This window comes from Macaca mulatta, chromosome 12 (genome assembly GCF_049350105.2).
Source record: "Macaca mulatta isolate MMU2019108-1 chromosome 12, T2T-MMU8v2.0, whole genome shotgun sequence".
Lineage (NCBI taxonomy): Eukaryota > Metazoa > Chordata > Mammalia > Primates > Cercopithecidae > Macaca > Macaca mulatta.
In genome coordinates, this window is record NC_133417.1 from 139,244,916 (window position 1) to 139,268,325 (window position 23,410).

At 44.2% G+C, this 23,410-nt stretch overlaps 1 protein-coding gene across 1 annotated transcript in view; it reads left to right on the forward strand.

The window, feature by feature from the left end:
• The window catches only part of TRPM8 (transient receptor potential cation channel subfamily M member 8), a 91,356-nt gene that overhangs the window by 41,820 nt on the left and 26,126 nt on the right, over positions 1–23,410 (forward strand). The window contains exons 15-20 of the mRNA XM_077957949.1: positions 739–851; positions 1,251–1,467; positions 9,716–9,807; positions 12,406–12,547; positions 13,689–13,860; positions 16,328–16,505. Coding sequence (XP_077814075.1) covers positions 739–851; positions 1,251–1,467; positions 9,716–9,807; positions 12,406–12,547; positions 13,689–13,860; positions 16,328–16,505 — 914 coding nt within the window. The remainder of the gene's footprint in view (positions 1–738; positions 852–1,250; positions 1,468–9,715; positions 9,808–12,405; positions 12,548–13,688; positions 13,861–16,327; positions 16,506–23,410) is intronic.

The window sequence follows — 23,410 nt, forward strand, 5'->3', positions numbered from 1 at the left end:
CAGCCTGAATTGACGTCGAGATACCGACAGTCTCCCGCTTCCGAACTTCCTTTTAGTTTCCTGACAAAAGCATCACCTGTCTTTCTCCAGAAATGAATCCTTGGGGACTCTGCAGGTAGCACTGGCTGTGCCTGTGAATTTGTCATCATTGAAGACAAAGGAGCCAGAAAGATACTTGTTTAAACTTATGTAATACAAATGTGAGTTGGACAAAAAATTCCTAGGTTTATTGAATTTGAACGTACACAACTATTACTTTAAAGTGCACATAATCCAACTCAGAAAAAGAGTTAAAATAAAACCAAGTTTGGCCCGGTGTGGTGGCTCATGCCTGTAATCCCAGCACTTTGGGAGACCAAGGCAGGTGGATTACCTGAGGTTGGGAGTTCGCAACCAGCCTGACCAACATGGAGAAACCCCATCTCTACTAAGAATACAAACAAACAAACAAAATAGCTGGGCCTGGTGGCACACACCTGTAATCCCAGCTACTCAGGAGGCTGAGGCAGGAGAATCACTTGAACCCGGGAGGCGAAGGTTGTGGTAAGCCAAGATCGCGCCATTGCACTCCAGCCTGGGCAACAAGGGTGAAACTCTGTCTCAAAAAAAAAAATAAGGGCATTAATTCAAAGAGCTGTGTATTTTGGGGAAAGCGTGGGGCAGGGAAGAAAGTTTGCATGCCATCCTGCATATAATTGTGTTAATAAGGACTTGTTCTCTGTCTTTGTTTCCCTGTAGAATTTTCTTTCTAAGCAATGGTATGGAGAGATTTCACGAGACACCAAGAACTGGAAGATTATCCTGTGTCTCTTTATTATACCCTTGGTGGGCTGTGGCTTTGTATCATTTAGGTACAAACCAAGGCACATAATTGTGTGTGTGTGTGTGTGCCAGTGTGTGTAGATGCATCCACATATGTGTGTTCTCGTGTAAATGATTAAAAAGCCTAGAACTTATGATGTTCACATTGGTGCCTATGAATTTGGTCTGGTTTCTCCCCTGACTTTTCCTGGGTTCCCTCTTAAGTGAGTAGAGGTGGGGTTGTGTCTTTAATATCTGGGGCAGAATGTGGATTTGTTAATTGCAAAATGCCAGGTATTGAATTGGGGTCGGGCCCATCTTAGGACAGTTTTGATCCTGTCTCTTCCTCCTGGTTACAAGTCTGTATTTATCTATGTTTAGAAGTGGGGAGGGCTGTGCCCATCCCATGCTTGCAAGGACGCTGACGATGCCCTTATCTCTGGGTCCAGGAAGAAGCCTGTTGACAAGCACAAGAAGCTGCTTTGGTACTATGTGGCGTTCTTCACCTCCCCCTTCGTGGTCTTCTCCTGGAATGTGGTCTTCTACATAGCCTTCCTCCTGCTGTTTGCCTACGTGCTGCTCATGGATTTCCATTCGGTGCCACACCCCCCTGAGCTGGTCCTGTACGGACTGGTCTTTGTCCTCTTCTGTGATGAAGTGAGACAGGTAGGGCAGCCATGACAGCAGGAATCCCCTCGCTTCCTCGGTAGGAGGCATCTTTTTAAAGCCAAGAGGTATAGAAGTTGCTTCTGAAGTTCAAAAGTCATTATTTTCCCCAAATAAATGTTCTCTTTAGGTGCTAATCTGTGAATGTGAAGGTGCATTTTCCCACCCTTAGTAATTCAGTAAGATCTCCTAGTACCAAGTTTATTCTGTGCTCTCTAATGAATGTTAATTGATGGAGATGTATTAGTCAGGAATGGGGGAGTGTTCGAAGAGAAGAGAGACCCAGGATGGTAAACCCACTGCTGTCATCAGGAGTGGTTTGCCATTACCATGGCATGATAAGTAGCAGGGAGCTGGCAGGACTTTTGAGCTAAGAGCATCTTAATGCCCAGCATGTCAGAGTGACAATGTTTTAAAGCCATGTAACTCCCTGTGGGTTTCAGGGAGCTGGTGTGAATTATTCATGGTGCTTTTCTGCAGTTTCTTGGGACCTTCATTTTTGGCATCCTTTCTCTACCGTTGAACCCAGAAGTCTAGCTCAGGACTCATGTGTAGCAGGCGCTTGGTTAGTAATTGTTGAAGAAATAAATGTCGATGGTGAAAGTGGCGTTATCCCTAAACCATTATGAAAAGTCATCCCAGAAAATCCTTTCATACTTAGCAGTTTACAAATTGTTTGAGAACTGCTGTTGTTGTCACTGTTGTCCCCTCTGAACCTAAACGCAAAAATACATCAATTCAGCAAGTGCATGCTAGGCATTGACAGTTTCCGAGGTACAATGCCATGTGCTGCAAGAGATCTGGAGGGGCAAAGAGTGTTTTTATTGCCCTTATAGAGTCATTGACTCATATAAGAACCCTATGTTGACTTAAACTTTCATGCCAACTGTGACAGACTTTTTTTGGTGACTCCCAGCAGTCCTGGGTTGAGAAAGATTCCAAGGGTCTGTCTGTTCTCAGCAGGAGAGTGTTTTGATTGATTAGTGATGTCTGCCATGGGTATGACCTGTGGGAAGAGTCCTGGTACCAGTGCCCTGTATCTGCCTTTCCTTGCCTAGTAGGTCTGAGGTGCAGATGGGGAATAGAGCTGGGATGCAGGTGGAGGAAGCATGAGCTAAATGACTCATGCCAGTGTTGAATAGCAGGATTATCAGGCTTCACTTACCAGCAATTCTTCCCCCAGGACAGGGCCCTGCTATGTGCAGGAGATTTCCCTAACTTCGGATCAGCCCTGTGGGAGTCCCATGCACTGCCCTGGGAAGTCACAGCCCTGCCCAGGCCATGCCCTCAGTATCAGTCTGTAGGGCTGCCAAGATGAAGCACCATAGACCATATGGCTTTAATAACAGAAGTTCATTGCCTTATGGTTCTAGAGGCCAGAAGTCTGAGATCAAGCTGTCGGCAGGGCTGACTCCCTCTGAAGGCTGTGCGGGAGACTCTGTCCTAGCCTCTCCTCTAGCTTTCGGCGGCCAGCTGGCAAGCTTCACCATTCCTTGGCTTGTCGATGCATCACTCTGATCCCTGTCCTCAGGGGTGACTCCTGCATGAGTGATTGTGTCCAAATTTCCACTATTCCTGGGAATTTGTCGTACTGGATCAGGGGTCACCCTACTTCAGCATGACTTCCTCTTTACTTAATTAGTGATATCTGCAATGCCCCTGTTTCCAAACAATGTCACATGCCAAGGTACTGGGAGTTAGGACTTCCATGTGTGAGTTTTTGGAGACACAATTTAACCTGTAACACCTACAACAAGTCTCTTTCTCTTAGCTGCCATCCTACTTCCTTGCTCTGTGTTGTGATTTGCTATGTATGTGTCAGCAGCAGCGAGGGAATGGAAATATTCTATTTGAGGGAAGCAGAGAAAGACTGAAGGAGATTCATCGTTTAGAACAGGGCGGGCCCAGACCAGAGTGAGAAAGTGAGAGAAGCAGCCCTCATCCAGCTAGGAATCCTGGAGCCATGGTGCGGGAGCTCACTCTGGATGAGGTCCTGCGTTTTCCCTTCTCCTGAGCTGGCGTGGTGTCCTCCACTCTCACTTGTAGTTGACCATGACCAAGACCCTTTTCAAAGGCACTTCAGGAACAAAAAGCAGCATTCTCAGCTTAGCTTTTGCAAGAGGGAGGGGATGAAAGGGTGAGATTGGGGGCTTTGTAGCACTGGAGGGGGAAGAGCCCCAACACCCCCTACCTCTCACTCCCTCTGAGGGGCTGGCTGATGTCCTATTATGTACTGGAAACAACTGGGACAGTGTCTGCCCCAAGAGTAGGGTAAGTGCCAATTTTTTTTTTTTTTTTTCTTTTTTGAGACTGTATCTTGGTCTGTCGCCCAGGCTGGAGTGCAATGGCATGATCTTGGCTCACTGCAATCCCTGCCTCCCAGGTTCAAGCAATTCTCCTGCCTCAGCCTCCCGAGTATCTGGGACTACAGGCACACGCCACCATGCCCAGCTAATTTTTGTATTTTTAGTAGGGACGGGGTTTCACCATGTTGGCCAGGATGGTCTTGATCTCTTGACTTCATGATCCGTCTGCCTTGGCCTCCCAAAGTGCTGGGATTACAGGTGTGAGCCACCATGCCTGGCCACCAAAGGGTTTTGCCTGGTCTGTGGAAATTGGTAGCCTTGGAGGGCAGCCCGCTGGTTCCTGGCAGGCCCTTACCGGCACAGCTTACAGGAGAGGCAGCTGGACCACCTGGGAGGTCACACAGGCCTCCAACCCTTGGTGGCCACTCACAGGCAGGAACTTGAGCTCTGTGGGGGCAGCAGAGTTTGTTGGAAGAGGCACAGGGTCTGTAGGAACTGGAGCAGCACACTGCATGACTCAGGTGACCAGCCTGACATCTCAAAGGTAGCCACTGAGTAGAATCAAGTGACAATGGATTCATAGCCTGATGGGGAAATGAGTATGAGCACAAATTAGCAGAGAGAGAGAGAGAGAGAGAGAGAGAGAGAAAGAGACAGGAGAAATGTGGAGGTGGGGAGGGAGAAAAAACCAGCTGGAATTACGAATGGCTGGTGCAGTAGTAACTTACTGAATTTTTTGGACCTGCAAGAGGTTATTTAGAGAATAAGAGGATGGGCGTCTGGCATGGTGCCCTAGTGCATCTCTTCTTGCATCAGCTCCACTGGGAGGTTCCTTTGAGCGTTTCCAGTTCCTAACACATACTCTTGTTGTTGCTCAGAATTGCGTGGCATGGGAATGATTTGATTTAGATGTTTATTTCTTATTCACATTTGGTCCTCAGGGGCTGGCACAGGAGCTGGCACTGACATGTTTCTGACAAGCGTGTGTGTTTTTAGTAAAAGGATTGATGAAGCAAGGTCTTCATAGTTCAACCCAAAGGCTGTGTGCCCTGGGGTGGCCATGGTAACACTCAGGAGACAAGCGTTGGGGAGCTGGAGAGGAACCCTGTCCACAGCCCCACAGGCAGGGGCTCAAGGGTGTTCTCTGGGGCAGAGGGTGCTTTGGTGGCCTCTTTTCAGAATGGTTGATGAAAAGTCAAAAGTCCTTTTTCTGCTGCTTTTCACCCCTCAGGCTCCCAAACATTTCTCTACCTGTCCTTGACCCTGCTTCCCTTGCTGCATTAAGGCTCAGAAGCTGCTGTGCAAGTCCAGACATTGTTTGATTCCTTCAGGCATCTAAAGAAACCAGAGGCTGGGCGCAGTGGCTCATGCCTGTAATCCCAGCACTTTGGGAGGCCGAGGCGAGCAGATCACCTGAGGTCAGGAAGTTTGAGACCAGCCTGGCCAACATGGCAAAATCCCATCTCTACTAAAAGTATAAAAATTAGCCAGGCATGGTGGTGCGTGCTTGTAATCCCAGCTACTCAGGAGGCTGAGGCAGTAGAATTGCTTGAACCCTGGAGGCAGATGTTGCAGTGAGCTGAGATTGCTCCACTGCACTCCAGCCTGGGTGACAGAGCGAGACTCCATCTCAAAACAAAACAAAAAGAAACAAAACAAACAAACAAACAAAAAACAAGAATCTGAGAGAGAGGACTTGTTCTGGGTTGCTTTGGAAGCAGACCTTGGCCTGGATGTAAGCTGCAGGGAGATTGGTCTTGGCTTCATCCAAGTATTTCATTAATGCATTCTTCCTTTCAACAAATATTTCACACCCCTACTTTGTGCCAGGCACTGTTCTCGGCAGCAATGGACCGAACAGACGAAGATCTCTTCCCCGGTGGAGTTCATGATGATTTCTGGGAGCTTTCAAGGAGAAGAGATGAGCATCGGCAAGCAGCACTAAGTGGGCGAGTCTTACATTTACTGGGAGGTTGGCCCAGAGGACTTGCAACAGTGACATCCAAAGTCTGTAAATCACAGACATCTCTGTGCCAATTTCCTATGTGCATTTAGCTACTAAGTCACCTGTTCGGGTCATGCAGGAGGAGACTCAGGAGAAGTACATTTTTCTTGGAGAAGGGCCCTGGGCAGAGTTAGCATGAGGTGTTTTTGCTCAGGGAGGACACAGGGCAGGGACATGGGTTGGGAGTAGACAGGGGCAGGTGCGCAGGAAAACTGGGGAAGGACAACGGGCTGTAAGTAATTCCCTGGGCCTGGTTGACCCCTACCTATTCTGTTTGCCTTCATTGTGGGTGATGCTGGATATGGGGGGGATGCTTACTAAGTATCTCTTCTTGTTATTTTTAAGAATTACCTTTGAATGGGCCACTTTTAACTCAGAAATCCTGGGTATGAAATCAACAGTATGGGAAGTGCCCTGTGCTTAGGGTCAGCAGTGTGTGTTCCAGGTGGCTCTGCCATCCGAGGCCTTTTCCGGCCTCACAGCTGTGATTCTGCAGCATGAACGGGTCTGTAGAACATAGCCATGGAGATTCTTACTGTTAAAAGAATCCAACACTCGGGGTCGCTGTTTCTCTTCCGGTCTGCAGACTCATGCATTTGACGTCCTAAATGGGATTGCTTTCCTCTAAGAAACAGTTCTGCTGGCCTGGTGCTGTCTTAATTAACCTAGTTTACACTTGTTAGGAAAAAAAAAACAAACCCCAAAAACCCAAGCAGGGTGTGACCTGATTTAAGTTGTGTCTGGGTGTCGAAAAGTCATGCCCTTCCGTATGTACCTGTGTCCCTTCGCCTGAATGCAGATGTCGAAATGCTGATTTGGAATTTTGAAACGAGGGAGTCAATAAGTGCAAATACAGTTGCTAAATAATCCTTGGGTCTGCTAAACATACATTGGGGATGTTTATTTAAAATGGGATGAGTCCCATCATGCCTTCATGGGGGGCACCGTTCAATCTTGAGGAATGCTGAATCCCCAAATCCTGATGGATAGGATGACACAGTGTCCTGGGATTTTGTGAATACAGCCTATCTCTGGCATTACGCTCAGAGAAGAGGCCTCTTTTCCTTTAAAAACAGGTTTTCTCCCTGCGATGGTAACTTGGAGCCTCAGAATTGACCTATTTCTGATGTCTCTCTTCATGTAGGTCAGGCTTCTGAAAGTCTCCTGGGCTGAGGTTGGGCTGGGGCAGTGCGAGTCTCCCGGTGCCTACCTGCCTCCTATTGCAGGGCATTAAGCGGGGAGCTAGCAGCAGGGAGGGACGTTCCCAATCCCCCTTATCTTACCAGGCACCAGAAGAGGAAAAGGTTGTTGGTGAGGGGCCACTGGAGCTGCTAACACCAGCAAAGCAGACAGTTCCTGTGGCTCCCTGAAGGAGCCTGTCTTGGTTTCTGAGCCTAGGCAGAATGTTTGAACTGAGTGAATAGGGTGACAAGAATGTTGACAATACATTAAGAGATATAAACCATGTGGACTGCCTAGTTGAATTTTGTCATTGATCACTGAGGAATTAGCAGATCTCTTGTCCTTTATTATGGTCCTGATAATAATGGTTATTGGCAGAGACAATTGTAATACAAATGAAAATATCAAACGTATTTTAGCTATACGGCAAGATGTATCTGTTTCCCCTCAATTTTTGTCCGTTTTTATTTTATTGAGTTTTATAAAATCACAAAGTAATAATGCTCATCACAAGTGGGACTATATAAAGAATAATCCTGCCCAATCTAGAGTATGATCTTCCACAACCTTCTTCATGCCCATAAAGAGAGGAATGTATGCAGGTGTTCTATTTGTTTTTATCCAAATAGAATCATACTGTGTTCATCACCCTACAATTTGCTTTTTTTTTTTTTTTGAGAATTTCTCATGGGCTTTCCTGCAAGTTAATCTTAGACATAGATCTCTTTTTCAACCTAGTTTCTTGTAAACACACATATTTCACAGAAATGGAATATTATATTGTGTGTGCGTGTGTGTGTGTGTGTGTGTGTGTGTGTGCTTGTTGAGCCTTTTTTTCCTTCTTTGTTAGTCTCCCTACGGACTTTCTCAACCTTTACTCTAAAGACAACGCCCTCAAGCTATGTTAATAAACTGCTGTGTCTCTTTCTGCTTTTATTTGGTCCATGTGCTATGTACACACACTGTATTACATCAAATCTGAGATGTCATTCTTTTTTCACATTTTAACATCTCTGAAACTGCAATTTCTTACAATCTGAGGTTTAATGAAATAGAGTAGGCATATGTATGTTTGGGGGCTTTTTTCTTCATTCTTTGTTTTACAAAAACAAGATTCCGTTTCCCATACTTTTCTGCGTTTTGCTTTCTCTTTTACTTTGTGGAAATCTCTCCAAGACAAATGACATCACTCTGTTCCTTTTAAAAAAACATGATTGTAATATATTCAATATTTCTTTAATGAAGGACCACATCTTTTTCCCAGATTATACTTTTCCCTGCAACAAAAATGCTGCAATAACATCCTATGTACTGATTTAAAAAAGAGAGAGAGTTGAGTCTTCACATAGTGAGTGGACTGTTGACACACCCCACGGTGCTGCCGCAGCCTGGGGGAATTTAAAATTTCCTGGGTGCTTGATTTCATAGTGCCCTCACCCCCTTGGCCCACTCAAGTTGCTATTCGAATTTACAAATGAAGGAAAGGAAATGCTTCTTGAGAAATGAATGATGTGTCTTGAATCCCTTCCACATCTGAGACTGTAGGATTTCTGTGGGATCTGAAGAAGCAGAGTGATGTGGGAAGAAGCAACTGACTTGGGTTCAGAATTGTGAGGTCTGCCACTTGCTGAGTGAGTTCCTTAGCCTCTCTAGGCTGTGGTTTCAACAGCAAGGTAGGAAATATCTAAATATCAGATGGACTTCTATTGGTGAGTTCATTTAGTAACATTAAGAAGTGCCCTGTTGCTTTGTTGACATTTCTTTGGTGTTGTTTCCCCGCCTTGCACAAGTGTTGGGTTTCCTTCTTTGAATTCACCTGGGGCCTCGGTCTTATCCCCATACCGATCTTCGTGTCATTTCTTTTCAACATGTTTAACATCTGTCTTTCCCACCAAACAGTAGATTCCTTGAGAATTAGCATTGCACCAATGTTTCTGTGCTCCGGGAGCCTGGCACAGGTGTTTGGAATTCCATGTGCTCTCCGTAAATATATTTTGAATGAATGGACAAATGAAAGGATTAGCTGGTCACTCTGGAATTACCCAAATCCAGTTTATGGATTGATATAGGAGCCATCCAGATGTGGTCTTCTCCTTTCCCTCTTTGGGAAAATGAGAAAAGAGAAAGGATACTCTCTGTTTGTTTCAGTATTTTCCTGACATACTTTCTTCCAAGAATCATGACCAATACATACACATCAATCCCTGAGGCACACTGTTCCTGTCAGTCATATCTGTGACCACATCTGTCCTCATGGATGTTATATACAGCACCTATGTGCACATTTTTTAAAAAAGATTCCTTTTAATCAAGATGTTTTACTGCCATGTGACAGAAAAATTTTACAGTAATGACACAAATCTATGATGACAACAATATGAGTAATTCTCTGTAGGACTGTGTAGTGCACAGTCTGTACCATTGTACATGGTGACCGGACAGTCTACATCTGCCTACAGAGGGTGTACTCACCCTCTGCAGGTTCCTGTTGAAAAAACGGTGAGGATACGTCAATCCTTTTTCCTGACTTTGCCAGCAGACATGAAGAGCAGAACAGCCAGTGTGCAACCTACTTTCCAATCCTCCCGGATTAGCGTGGGGCGTGTGGTAGGGCTCACTTGGCATATGAAAGAATAAGCAAACACGTCATTGGCTCAAAAAGGACCTGGAAGAAAATGAGTGGACATTGAAAAATCTGGAAGTGGTTGATATTTCCAAGCTGCTAATGTCCCTCTCTGTCCCTTTCTGTACACAGTGGTACATAAATGGGGTGAATTATTTTACTGACCTGTGGAATGTTATGGACACGCTGGGGCTTTTTTACTTCATAGCAGGAATTGTGTTTCGGTAAGTACTCTCTTCACTTTTCCTAATTTTCCGTGTTTTGAGTACAAAAGTGGAGAAAAGCTCTGCAGACATTTCAAACCCAAGGGAAGTCTGTTACTCATTAGAGATTATTACATAAGATCATTGTGTCTGCTTTATAGAGATGCAGCTTGGTTAGCATCAAGTTGAGTCCCCTCTCTTCCCCCTCCCACTGATGTGTAATTTAAAAGGGGTCCTGCATGATTTTTCTCTTTGTTCTTATAGACTTTGGGGAAAATTATTTTTTTAAGTAGAGATGAGGTTTCATCATGTTGTCCAGGCTGGTCTCAAATGCCTGGGCTCAAGCAATCCACCTGCCTCAGCCTCCCAAAGTATTGGGGTCACAGGCATGAGCCTCTGCACCTGATCATGGGGAGAAATAAATAGAAACTGAGAAATTCTATTGATTATTGTGTATTGATTTTGTGTCCTGAAACTTTACTGAAGTCACTTATCTGTCCTAGGACCCTTTGGACAGAGTCTTTAAGGTTTTCTAGGTATAGAATCATATTATTAGTGAAGAGAGATAATTTGACTTCTTTTCCTATTTGGATACTTTCTATTTCTTTATCTTGTCTGATTGCTCTGGCTAGGACTACCAGTACTATGTTGAATAGGAGTAGTGAGAGTGAACATCCTTGTCTTGTTCCAGTTATTAAGTGGAATGCTTCCAGCTTTTGCCCATTCAATATGATGTTGGCTGTGGATTTGTCATAGATGGTTCTTATTATTTTGAAGTCTGTTCCTTCAATGCTTAGTTTGTTGAGTTTTTTTTTTTTTTTTTGGTCATGAAGGGATGTTGGATTTTATCGAAAGCTTTTTCTGTACCTATTGAGATGATTGTGTAGATTTTGCTTTTAATTCTGTTTATGTAGTGAATCACAATTATTGATTTGCATATGTTGAACTAACCCAGTAGTGAGCATAGTACCCAACAGGTAGTGAGCCTAGTACCCAACAGGTAGTGAGCCTAGTACCCAACAGGTAGTGAGCATAGTACCCAACAGGCAGTGAGCCTAGTACCCAACAGGTAGTGAGCCTAGTACCCAGCAGTTAGCCCCTCTCTCTCATTTCCCCCTTTTGGAGTTCCCAGTGTTTATTATTCCCATATTTGTGTCCATATGTACTCAGTGTTTACCTCCCACTTATAAGTGAGAACACGTGGTATTTGGTTTTTTGTTCCTGCGTGAATTCACTTAGCATAATGGCCTCGAGCTGCATCCATGTTCTTTCTTTATTGCTGTGTAGTATTCCATGGAGTATATGTATCACATTTTCTTTATCCAGTCCACCACTGATGGGCATCTAGGTTGGTTTCGTGTCTTTGCTGTTGTGAATAGTGCTGCAATGTACATATGAAAGCATGTGTCTTTTTGGTAGAACGATTTATTTTCTTTGGGTATATACTCAGTAATGGGATTGCTGGGTCAAATAAGAGGAGAAGATGCTGAGAATGTTAAATATCATACAGCATTGTTTCGTGTTGGGCCATATGACCTTCTAATATGCACTTAACTTCTATTTGAATGCTGGCTGTGGAGTCTGCCCTTCCAGTTACAAGCATATTTCCTCAATGGCACAGCCAGAGTGTGGGATTAGAAAAACCAACCACAAATTACCACCAAAAAAACAATGTGTATTCCACATCATGGAGAGATTAGGGTATGCCCCAAACCATGGTTTGCATTGCCTAGCCTGCATCCCAACTGGCCTGTTGTCCCCAAATAACTTTTAAGATAAAGCTAGCAACTGGGCCATGGTGGCTCACACCTGTAATCCAAACACTTTGGGAGGCTGAGGTGGGAGGATCACTTGAACCAGGAGTTTGAGACCAGCCTAAGCAGCATAGCGAGACCCTGTTTCAATTTTTTTAAAAAAGATAAAGCTAGCAATTATATGTGAGTAGTACTTTCAAATGATGTCATTTTGTAAAGAAGCTTAACCATTCATATTTACACTTATACAGAATGAGATGGTTTACAATGAGTGTTCACTCTCCAATTTGAATGGGGTAAAAATGTCAATTTCCTCTTCAGATAGCTTCCCTTTCTGGTTGGGTTTAAAGTTCCAGCATTTGAGCCACAGTTGGTTGGACATGATTCTAGATCATTCCAGTTAGAAAGCACAGATGGCTTTCAATGAGCACATTAGCAGGTGGTTAATCAAATGATCTGGTGCAAATGAGGTAAGTTTCATTAGGGGAAAGCTGGCAGGGTGAAGTCCCAAATGGTCACGGGGATGGGCTGGGGTTTGGCATCATTATAGAAGCCTTGTGAGCCAGGGAAGTTAGCAATAGCACGGTTAGGTTCCTGCAGTAGTGTGTGAGGATGGCAGGCTAAAGAGACAGGAACCTCTGAGAGCTCAGTTTGGTGAGATATCTTTGCTTTTCATGTCCTTGACTGTACTTGAGTCCATGAAAGCAGAAGATCATGGCCTTTGCTGGGTGGTGTTTCTGGCCTGTTTGCACTCACTCAACCTTCCAGCTCTTGCCTGTTTCTTGAAATCCGGTTATTTTTAGAAACAAAACTTTAGAATGTTTTGTCAATATCTCATGAATTCTGTTCCTTCTTTTTCCCCTAGCCTCCACTCTTCTAATAAAAGCTCTTTGTATTCTGGACGAGTCATTTTCTGTCTGGACTACATTATTTTCACTCTAAGATTGATCCACATTTTTACTGTAAGCAGAAACTTAGGACCCAAGATTATAATGCTGCAGAGGATGGTAAGAGTCAAGAATATTTGTAGTCATCATTTCTCTTGTGGGGCCCAGAGTTCTTTTAATGGTTGACAGGAGGATTTTGTCCTTAGAACGACTGTTGCATTTCACCATCAGTAACATTTGCTTTCTTTGATGTATTTCATCAGGGACCTCTCCCAGGTTAAAATTTAATGAAAGATGGTCATGAGGAGCAAACAGTGTCATTTAGTGCATTGTTAACAAATAACCTCATACTTATTTAGATTTTACACTTTACAATGTACATTCATTTGAGTCTTGACAGTTTGCTAAGAGTGTGGTCAGGGGAGGAACTTTTATGCCAATTTTATACATGGGGACAGTTGAGTGCAAGGAGGACTGTGTTTGTCTAGAGACAAGCGGTGAGCTAGATGCACAGTGAGGATTGGAACTTGAATCATGTAACTGTGTAATATAGATACAGGGAAAGGCTATAGCAGGCTTGTTATATATACACGTAATAGACAGAATTACACACGGATGGTGTTGCTTTCCTAAACTTGTTTTCCAGATGACCCAAACCTCCACTGTTTCTGTCTTTAAATCAGATGAGCATTTAGATGAGCTCATCTGGAAGCTCCATTCCAATATTGAGGTTCTTTCAGTTTGTGGTTTTAATTCAAAGCATTTCTGGGGCATCCAGTCACCATGAAGTCATGCTATGTGTGCACAAAATTAAAAAAAAAATGAAACGGTCCATTCTTGTCTAATAAGGATAGCTTTTATTTTCCAAACAAACAAACAAACAAACAAACTACGAAAATAATTTTGGGGTTAAAAGTGTATCAAAATCGTGAGGTATAGGGACAGAGAGGTCCTCCAAAACTTAGATTCCTCCTTTGCTCTAGAGCTGGGCTCCCACTCAGAAAGCTGCTGTTGCTGGGCTGGTTTGGAGATCAGTAAGGAAAAATGCATCAAACTGGTTTTAACCCTGGAAGACAGATGTCCTAAGATCCAAAGATGATGATGACCGCCTTTGTCAATTCGTCAGTGAACTCTGGGTGACTTAGATGCTCTGAGCCCTGGAACCACTGCTCTTCTCCATGGTCCACTGAGGACGGCCAGGCCAAGGGGCTTGCCGACTGTGGGCACAGTCCTGACTCTGCTGTCTTGTCCTCCCTGACAGCTCATCGACGTGTTCTTCTTCCTGTTCCTCTTTGCGGTGTGGATGGTGGCCTTTGGCGTGGCCAGGCAAGGGATCCTCAGGCAGAATGAGCAGCGCTGGAGGTGGATATTCCGTTCGGTCATCTACGAGCCCTACCTGGCCATGTTCGGCCAGGTGCCCAGTGACGTGGACGGTAAGCCTGACTTGGCTCAGGTGGAAACAGCTTAGACGAGGCATTTGCTCCCTGAACCAGCCCCCAGGGCTGCCCCAGAGACCGCACTTCAGAAGCACGCACGTGAAACAGACTCTAACACCACACAGTAAAAACTAACTCCTCGAAACCTCTTCTTTGCTCTTAAGCAAGATTTTCCATCAGCCTTGCAGATGGTGCCCAACATTTCAATTGTTAAACCTTTTCAAAAATAGTGATTCTGATATTTTCAGTAACAATTGAAAATTGGTAATTGAAGGCAACAAGGCTTACTAGTTTAGAAACGAGGGTTGTGAGTTGTACTCACCCATGTAACAGAGTGACTGGGCTCCCGTTTTTTTCAAAAAGAGCAACACTGGAAAATCCACATTGGAACCTGGAATTTAGACTTCCGGCGTTAGTTAGTCCACTGCCAACTGGTTTTTGGAGGCAGGCTGATGGTGGCACAGATGGTTTTAATTTGCCCACACCCAATTTACAGAAGGAAAGTGAGGGGCTATGTAAATTGTGTGTGTTTTGGATGGCGGGCTGAAGCATCTTTAGGATGCTGACAATAGCCTTGGCTCGTCATTTCCTATCCTGCCGCGATAAAACCGTCCTGGTTTCCCTGAGCCAGAGCCTGCTTCTCCTGGTCACAGTTCTCCATGCCTGTTGTTTTCTCCGTTATCCTCCCAGCCTCATAAGTCTCTCTGGCCCCATCTGCTGAAGCCTCTTCCAAGACCTTAGAAACAGCTCTTTTCCCCTGCCGAGGTGGAAAGGCACCTTGGTATTGTCACGCCCAGTCTGCACACTGTGCCTGCCGCTTTACAGAAACAGATGCGTTTCGTCCTCATAACAACTCTCCACGTCCGTGGTTTTAGTTCCACCGGAATCTAAAGAGGAATTGGCAGGTGGGGTTCAGATCCAGGGTAGCCACTCATGTGCCGTGTGCCCTGGGGAAGTGACTCCACTTGGCTGTCTCTGTTTCATGGGCAAAACTGGTAAAGCACATCTTCTCTATGGGGCTCTCACTGGCCGGCATGACCCCACACACACTCGGATGAGGATCTCTGGCACAGAGCAGCTCTCAGAGGCCAGTCGTTTGTACCCAGTGCCCCCTCCTCTGAGATTTCTCAGACGCACCTTGACACATCCTAATAAAAGGGTCTTGATGCCCACTTCCAGACCCAAACTTCCCCCAGTGTCCTCCTGTGGAGTTTTGCTGCCAGCTTCCACACAGTTGAGTGAACAGAGCTGTCAGAAGCCTCAGTGTTGTCCCTAACACCTTCTCGGATTTCATTCCCCGCTATTCAATTCATCCGCTAGTTTTGTTGATTTTTATCTCCTAAATGTTTTTTTGAAATCTGTTTTTTCCGTCGCCACTGCCACCCCGCGAGCCATCCTCATCGCTTGCCTGCCTGAGTCTTAGGCACAACCTCCTCACCTTCCTTCACCTCGAGCCCCTTCTGATCTGTGCTGTAGCCAGAGAGATTCTTTGGAAAAGGGAATCTGACGTGTCATTCCTCTGCCTAAAACAGCCTCATGGCTTCCCATCATTTCAGTGTAAAAATTTTAAGAATAGGCTGGGGATGGTGGCTTATGCGTGTAATCCCAGCACTTTGGGAGGCTGAGGCTGGTGGATCACCTGAGGACAAGAGTTCGAGACCAGCCTGGCCAACAGGGTGAAACCCTGCCTCTACTAAAACAACAAAAATTAGCCAGGCATGGTGGCATGCGCCTGTAGTCCCAGCTACTCGGGAGGCTGAGGCAGGAGAATCACTTGAACCTGGGAGGTGGAGGTTGCAGTGAGCCAAGATTGTGCCACTGCACTCCAGCCTCAGCATCAGAGCGAGATTCCGTCTCAAAAAAAAAAAGTAAAACGTTAATATGTCTGCTCAGTGCACATCTTATTCTCTCATTTCCACTGATGTTTACAACCCCCACCTCGCCCCCACCACAGGGCCTTTGCACATGCTGTTGCCTCTGTGGGGTGCTCTAGGCTCCCACCCTCCCCATTAGTTCATGTTCCTGCTGCTAATCCTCTGCTCTCAGTTCTGAGACCCTTCCTCCTTGGGAAGCTGCTCCTGGATGAGCTGTCTCCATTTACGCCCCTCAGAGCACTGTGTGTGTCCTTCTTAGCACTTTTCATGGGCTGAGACTTTAAATGTGTGTGGTTGATTATCTGCCTATCCAAAGAGGCTGGAACCTTCTTGAGGGCAAAGAACACGTTCACTTGGCCCTTCCTTTTATCTTGATCTTTGCAAAGCCCCTTGTTCTTAGTAGCTGCTCAGTAAATACGCATTGAGTGGATGAACAGGTGATTCTAAGGACTGTGACTTGTTTGGATAAAGTGCCTTAGAACATGACCTAAGACATTTCATGACCATCACGTTCTTGAGGCCTTGGGGATGCCATCATTCTCACCCCTCCAGAGGATCCTCACTTTGCCTCTTGGTTTCTACATCCTCAGGTACCACGTATGACTTTGCCCACTGCACCTTCACTGGGAATGAGTCCAAGCCACTGTGCGTGGAGCTGGATGAGCACAACCTGCCCCGGTTCCCTGAGTGGATCACCATCCCCCTGGTGTGCATCTACATGTTATCCACCAACATCCTGCTGGTCAACCTGCTGGTCGCCATGTTTGGGTATGTGTTCAGTCACATGTTCACTGATGTCCACCCGGGGCCAGGCCCCGGGCCAGGCCGGAGGTGCTGGGAGCATCGCAAAGGTCCCACCCTTGAGGAACATACTTTAGAGATCTTCTGGGGGATTGGTGGACTAGAGGGAGTGGGGCCTTTTTAAAGGGACCATATTAAAAATATAAGCTGTGCCTTGAGTTTATTTGACACTGAAGACAAGCACCTGTGACAATCTCCATCAAATCCAGGCTGTGTATTTGACATCCATTTAGCAAGCTCTTTGGAGCTCTGTGAGGTTGGTGACAACATCATCCCTTGGCGACAGAAATGTGGTTCAACTTGTCTCCAAGGTGCCTTATATGCTATGGGGCTCAGTGGTATGGATTCTAGGATTACAGGACTCAGACTTTAGTTAGTTACTGTTTTACATTTTTCAGTTTAAATCAGAATACAAAGAGCAGAGACTGGAGAATGACTCTCCTTTAGGGCTCATGCCTGATGAGGTTGGAGGGAATAATACGGGTAATTCTTCTTTATACATTTAGAAAATGATGTTTTTCATTTCCTCTCCATCTTTCTTAGGAGGGTTGCAAAGAGCCCCAGTGGTAGTTTCAGTGGGAGAGCCTTAGTTTTATATTGTTCCTTTAAGGTATATCAGCATTTTAAGTGCACAAATCCCATCACAGTTAGAAAGAAAATTAACTGACAAATATGCACATTTAATACATTATTTGTTAAACCTTTGGGTGGAAGGGAACTCTTAATTCAAAACCAGAAACCTAGAAACTCTGAATGAAAGATAAACATATTTGATTACATAAAACAGTTTCATATAATAACTGATAAATTAGGGGAAATAACTGATAAATTAGGGGAAATGTTTGCATATAATGAATTTCCTAAAATAGAAAGAGCTCCTGTGAATTTATAGGAGAAAGACAACCCATAGAAAACTTGTCAGAGAAAATAAATAATTCAGAGAAAGAAAAGTCCAATGACCAATAAGCATATAAAAAAGGACTCAATTTTGTGGATAGGAAAGTTCAAATGGAAACAATGAAACACTGTTTTGAACCCAGCAGACGAACGAAAGTTAAAGGGAGTCTCTGGTGTTGGGATGATGCTGGGAAATGGACATTGCTTCTGGGAACCTGACTCACTTCCCATTCTTAGGAAAGTAATTTGTAAATAGTTATTAAAGGAAAAACATGCAAACCTCTGTTGGAACCTCTCACATCTGGGAATCTATCCTAAAGATGTATGTACAAAGATGTTTATTAGATCACTATTTGATGTCTATCACTAGGGAAAGGTTAAAGAAAGTGTGCTGTATCCACACTGCAGAATATTATGCCGCTCCTAAAAGACAAAGTTTGATCTATATCTATTAACTTGAAAGGATGATATTTTTTAAATATAAAAACAAATTTCAAATAATTTTATAGCATAATATTGTTTTCTAACAGTAAAAACATGGACTTTAAAAATCAAGTATATACTTCACTGGTTACAATGATCACACATTACATTCATAATTTAGAAAAGAATATAAGGAAAAGACAATTGTCAAATAGAGCCCTGAGATTTCAAGATGCGCAAGGACTACAGATGAGGGTCACCTGCCTTTTCTGGCCAGTGGCCTCCCTCTGAGCAGGACTGTGTGGAAGCACATACCTCTGGGGACGTCACATATCAAAAGGACTGAGCAGTGTGTTGATCTGGTCTCCCAGTGTCTGGAGATGTCCTTCTGCAGTCCACTCCAGTCTTCTTTACACTGTGACCAAAAGTGGTGTTTCTAAAATGTCGCTGATATGGTTTGGCTGTGTCCCCCGCCAAATCTCATCTTCAATGGTAGCTCCCATGATTCCCTCATGTTGTGGGAGGGACCCAGTGGGAGATAATGGAATCACGGGGGCAGTTTCCCCCATACTGTTCTCATGGAAATGAGTAAGTCTCACAAGATCTGATGGTTTTAGAGGGGAAACCCCTTTCACTTGGCTCTCATTCTCTTTGCCTGCTGCCATCCACATAAGACGTGACTTGCTCCTCCTTGCCTTCCATCATGATTGTGAGGCCTCCCCAGCCAGGTAGAACTGTGAGTCCATTAAACCTCTTTTTTTTTTTTTTTTTTTTTTTTTTGTAAATTGCCCAGTTTTGGGTATGTCTTTATCATCAGTGTGAAAATGGACTAACACAGTCATTGTTCTGCTTAAAATTCTGAAAGGATTTCAGTATTTCCCTACAGCATTCAGGATAAATTTCAGGCTTCTCGGCTTCCCCACCATGCTCATTCCCTGCTCTCTGTCCCCTGGCAGGCCTCCCATATGCTCGTCCTTAAACGGGGTGATCTGCCATGCCTGATGCTTTGCACATACTTGTCTTCTGTCTGGATTGCCTGTTCCATCCTGAACTTCTCTTCCTGCCCAGTTCCTGCTTGCTCTTTACAGAGACAGGAATCATCTTTTGCCAGGGTGGTACCTGATGGCCTCCCCACTTCACACAGAGACTTTTTGAGCCCCTATGGCACTTTTTTACTCGCATAGTAACAACCTTCTCTCCTTGCAAACGGTGAACTCTGGAGGGTGAAGATTGTGCCTGCCATCTCAGCACCTGGCACTTTGTGTGTTTATTCAATGAATGAAAAAAACGGGTTCTTACCCATATTTAGTTCATTATTTAGTTATTAGTTATGAGCTTAGTTTCCTGGTGTATTATATACTGAGAAGCATCAATGGTGAGTAACAAATCGGCAAGAGAATCATCACGTAAATGTTGAACATCTGCTCTGTGCTAGGTGTCTGGGCCATGAAGATTATGTGGCTGCTAGTTCCACATGGCCCTAAGGAGGGAAGGTGAAACTCTCCCTCACCACCTAGCTGGTGGCAGGGAGGGACTTGGGCATCCAGAAGCCTGTCTGACTCACAGGGAGCCAGCCAATGTCATGATGTCCAAATGGTGTCCAAACATCAGAGGGGCCAACATCTGAGCTGCAGAGAGAAGCAGCAGGTGATGGGTGATTATGTCTCCACAAGAGAGGGAAAAAAACCAGACCAATCCCAAAACCTGAAGCAAAGGCGAGGGGGGAGTGGGATGGCTTCAGGCCTTTCCTTACAGTGATAAGATATCGTAGCTACACTGCATAGTCCTGTAAGAACTCACCACTAACTATAATTACAGACATTAAACAAAAAGACCGACAGCTCCTAAAGCCATGGCCTTTGAGTTATGCTAACTCGGTACATCTCAGCGAGGCACATGGTATTTAGAGCTCTCTTGAATCTATGCACTGTGAGCTGTCTGAAGGAGTCATTCACGAGAACCGTGACACTTTTGTAATCCATTACCTGCATTTTGATAATGAAATGATTGAATTTGGAGCTGAGCAGGATGGGAGCCTCGTCTGTCACTTTCAGGTGAAGGAGATGAAGGTCCCAACAGCTCAGTGACTGTGGTCCTGGCTGCGCGTTATCTGGCTTAACTCAGGTCTCTTCCCCATGAGGCCAGAGCCACTGCATCACATCCTACTGTTGCCCCACTGTGACAACTTGCAACATCCCTGTCCTTGGGGAACCTCCTCGATTAGCTCCGGCTTAAACCAGAGGCCCTTTTCTTGCTAATAACTGTCCGGGGAACTCCAGAACAGCGAGAGACGCCGTGTTGGTATCCTTAGGTTAAGTCCTTGGAACACTGTTTCTGGTCATTGTTAAAGCTGTTCAGGGCTTACTCCGTGAGCAGATGGCCCCAGGCTGTGACCCTTCCCTGGTACCACATCAAAATACTCATTTAAAAGCTTAACCATACACAATGGCAACCTTATTAACTGCAATGCAAATGTACCCTTGGGAATTCTGAAGGAGTATTGGAGTGCTCTCTAGATGGTGTTCAACAGAGAAAGGAAATGGACGTGAACATCTGTGATTATTCTACATTAAAATTATCGATCACAGGCCCTGTGTGGCTTATCAGAGGCAGGAAGTGAACTTAAAGTCAGTAAATGACTCCAGGTCGACTTACCAGGAGCTAGGGCGTTTATAAGCATCATGTCCTGAACATAAGTTCACCCCATGCAGTTCTGAAAAGGACTCGTCAAACATATCCTGATGTCGAATAGTTTCTAAAAATGTTTTTCAGATCTTAGGAATAATATAAACGTGCAGAAAAGTAGAAAGAAGAAAATAATGACCCGATACAAACTAAAGGTTTGAGTAGTGTGTGAACAGTCTAAGGGAGGTTATTGAATTGGGGTGAAAAGAATAGAAAGAAGAGCGCAGATAATTGTAATAGTAACAATAGCTAATATTTATTGAAGCTTTCCCATGCTGGGCTCAGGTTCAAGTGGTTTACAGGGGTCACCTCATTTAATGATGACTCATTTTTGTGTAGGTGTGTAGCCGGTGGGCTAGTTCAGGTTCTTGACTTCGGGACAGAAAAGAATTTGAAACTGAGTCAAAAGTAAAAGCAAGCAAGAGAGTTGATTGCAAAACCAAAACACACTCTAGCAGCTGGTCAGAACGGGCCGTTCAAAGGCAAGACAGCTCTAATAGTGGGGGATGTTCCTTTATAGGAAATTTGCATGATTATTCATGAAGGGGTGGGAAGGGGTGTTGCTATTAAGCATGTTAGGAGTGGTTTCTTAGACCCACACGTGCAGCGGCTGTACGTGCTAGTACGTCCATCGCATGTCTCATAAGCATTTTAAATCTCCACCCGGGGGTGCGTTTTTTACTATTATAATGAGCACAGTTCAGCCCAAGGACACCAATCACAGGTTTCTGTGCTTGTGCAAGTGTGGGGATTCTTCCCTTTTGCTCCTGCCTTTTTGCTGTAGGATGTTCTAACCACGAGCTCAGGATGCGGTCTGTGCACTGTTAGGCGGTTTGTTCTCTTCATCAATTTGACAAGTTTCTTATTTCCTGTCAAGGGAGGCTCTGACCACCTCATCCAACCTGCTTCAGGTGCAGGCAGCCTTATTGCCATTTTACCCATAAGGAGTGGGAGGCAGAGAAAGGTTAAGTCCCTGCTGTTAAGGGAAGAGATGACATGGAAACATTTGAATATTATATATATAATATAATGTAATATAAACAGCATGGAGAGGCTGTTTGCAGAGGAGGGAGTTATTAATTGTGAGACTGTTGGCTAGGGGAGCCTAGGATCTGCAGCAGCTTCTAGATGGGGGTGATGTTTGCTTGAAGGATCATGGACCCAGAGCCCGGAGTGTTGGTAGGAGATATAGAAGCAGGGGAGATAATGTTAGTCTGAGGAGGAATCAAGAGCCAGGGAGGGTGGAAAGGTGCGCAGGAGCTAGGTCATGGAGGGTCTTTTATGGCATATTAAAGAATTTGGACATTTTCCTGAAGGTGAAGAGAAATTTCATGGGTCTTTGTGCAGGTATATGGCACAGTCTTAGTTGCTTACTCTATTAGCAATATACTAACCTGAATTATCCCTTCCAAATCAGTGCGATCCAATCGCTGGTCATCTCTTACTGTTGGCTGTTGTTGGCTTTGTACTTGCTTTTTTGATGTTGTAGAATGAGAGGGGAACCAGGATGTGTTACACAGTTTAACATACACACCAGTGCGTCAGAGAGAGCAAAAAGTCAGTGTCACCACGGGCCATGGAGCAGTACTGGCTAGATATTGCCTGTGTGCTGGGGAAGGAGCAACAAAGGAAAATGCATGAAATCTATGCAAAGTTTGGATGAGGCGTCCATCTGATAGAGAGCTAGCTGACAAGTTTCTTGTATTTCAATGTATTTGAAAATTCTGCCATTGTTTTAGCATCTACTTTTTCCTTGTGAATTTTTTTGCAGATTTTGCATTCTGTTCTGTGGATCTGTCTTTATATTTTGGTTTTTACTACCAAATGGCTTTGATTACTGAAGTTTTGTTTTTTTTTTTTTTTTTAATCATTCTAACATCTGTTGTACAAGTTTCCCTCATTATTCTTATTCAAAACTTTTCTGGCATTTCTTGTATATTTAATTGTACAGAGGAGCCTAAGGCTTGTCTTGTGAATTCTTTCTTCTTTCTTCTTCCCCCAAAAATTCTTGTGAATTTTATTGTGATGATGTTAGCTTTGTAGAATCATTTAAGGGAATTTAGCATCCTACTATTGAGAAGAAATGGTATGATTTTCACTCATTCAAACATATATAATTTCCCAGTAAAGTTTTATGGTCTTTTTCATATGCATCTGGCAGATTCCTTGTTAATTTATTTCCAGCCACTTATGGTTGGGGGAAAAAAAAAGTAAGGTACTTTTTCTGTTATGTTTTTTCAGTGACTACTTTTTGGTACATAGGAAGGATATTAAAGTTTTCCTTATTTATTCTGGAATGACTCTCCTTACTAAATTACCTTTTTTTTTTTTTTTTATCATGTCATGGAAAGTTCCTCCTCTTTTTTGTTTATTAAGCTCCTTTCTCTTTCTCTTCCTAATCAGAAAAGGATGTTATATGTTGCCAGAAGACTTTCTAGCAGCTATTGAAATGCTATTTTTCCTTTTGATCTAGTATTATGATGTATTGTACAAATGATGAATGATATAAATGTTTTTAATATTTAGTCATCCTATTCTGTGGTCATGGTGTATTTTTTTTTAATGTACTTCTGGACTTCATTTATGTACAAAGCTATCTGAATTCTAAATGTCTATTCCCTCTTGGTAGCATTTCCAATCTCAGTGAGTTTCTGAACTGCTGTCCCTCTGCAGGGCCTCTCCTTCCTCCTCCTCTCCTGCTCAGCTGAAGGTACTCAACTGGTTTCAGGAGATGGACCTCAGCTGTCACTGCACGTCTCCAGCCAGCTGGGTGTTTGCCAGGGACAGGACGCCAAGGGCACAAGATATTGCTGGAGAGATGCACAAAGGGAAAATTGCAGAATTCTCTCAGGGACAACACCAGATGG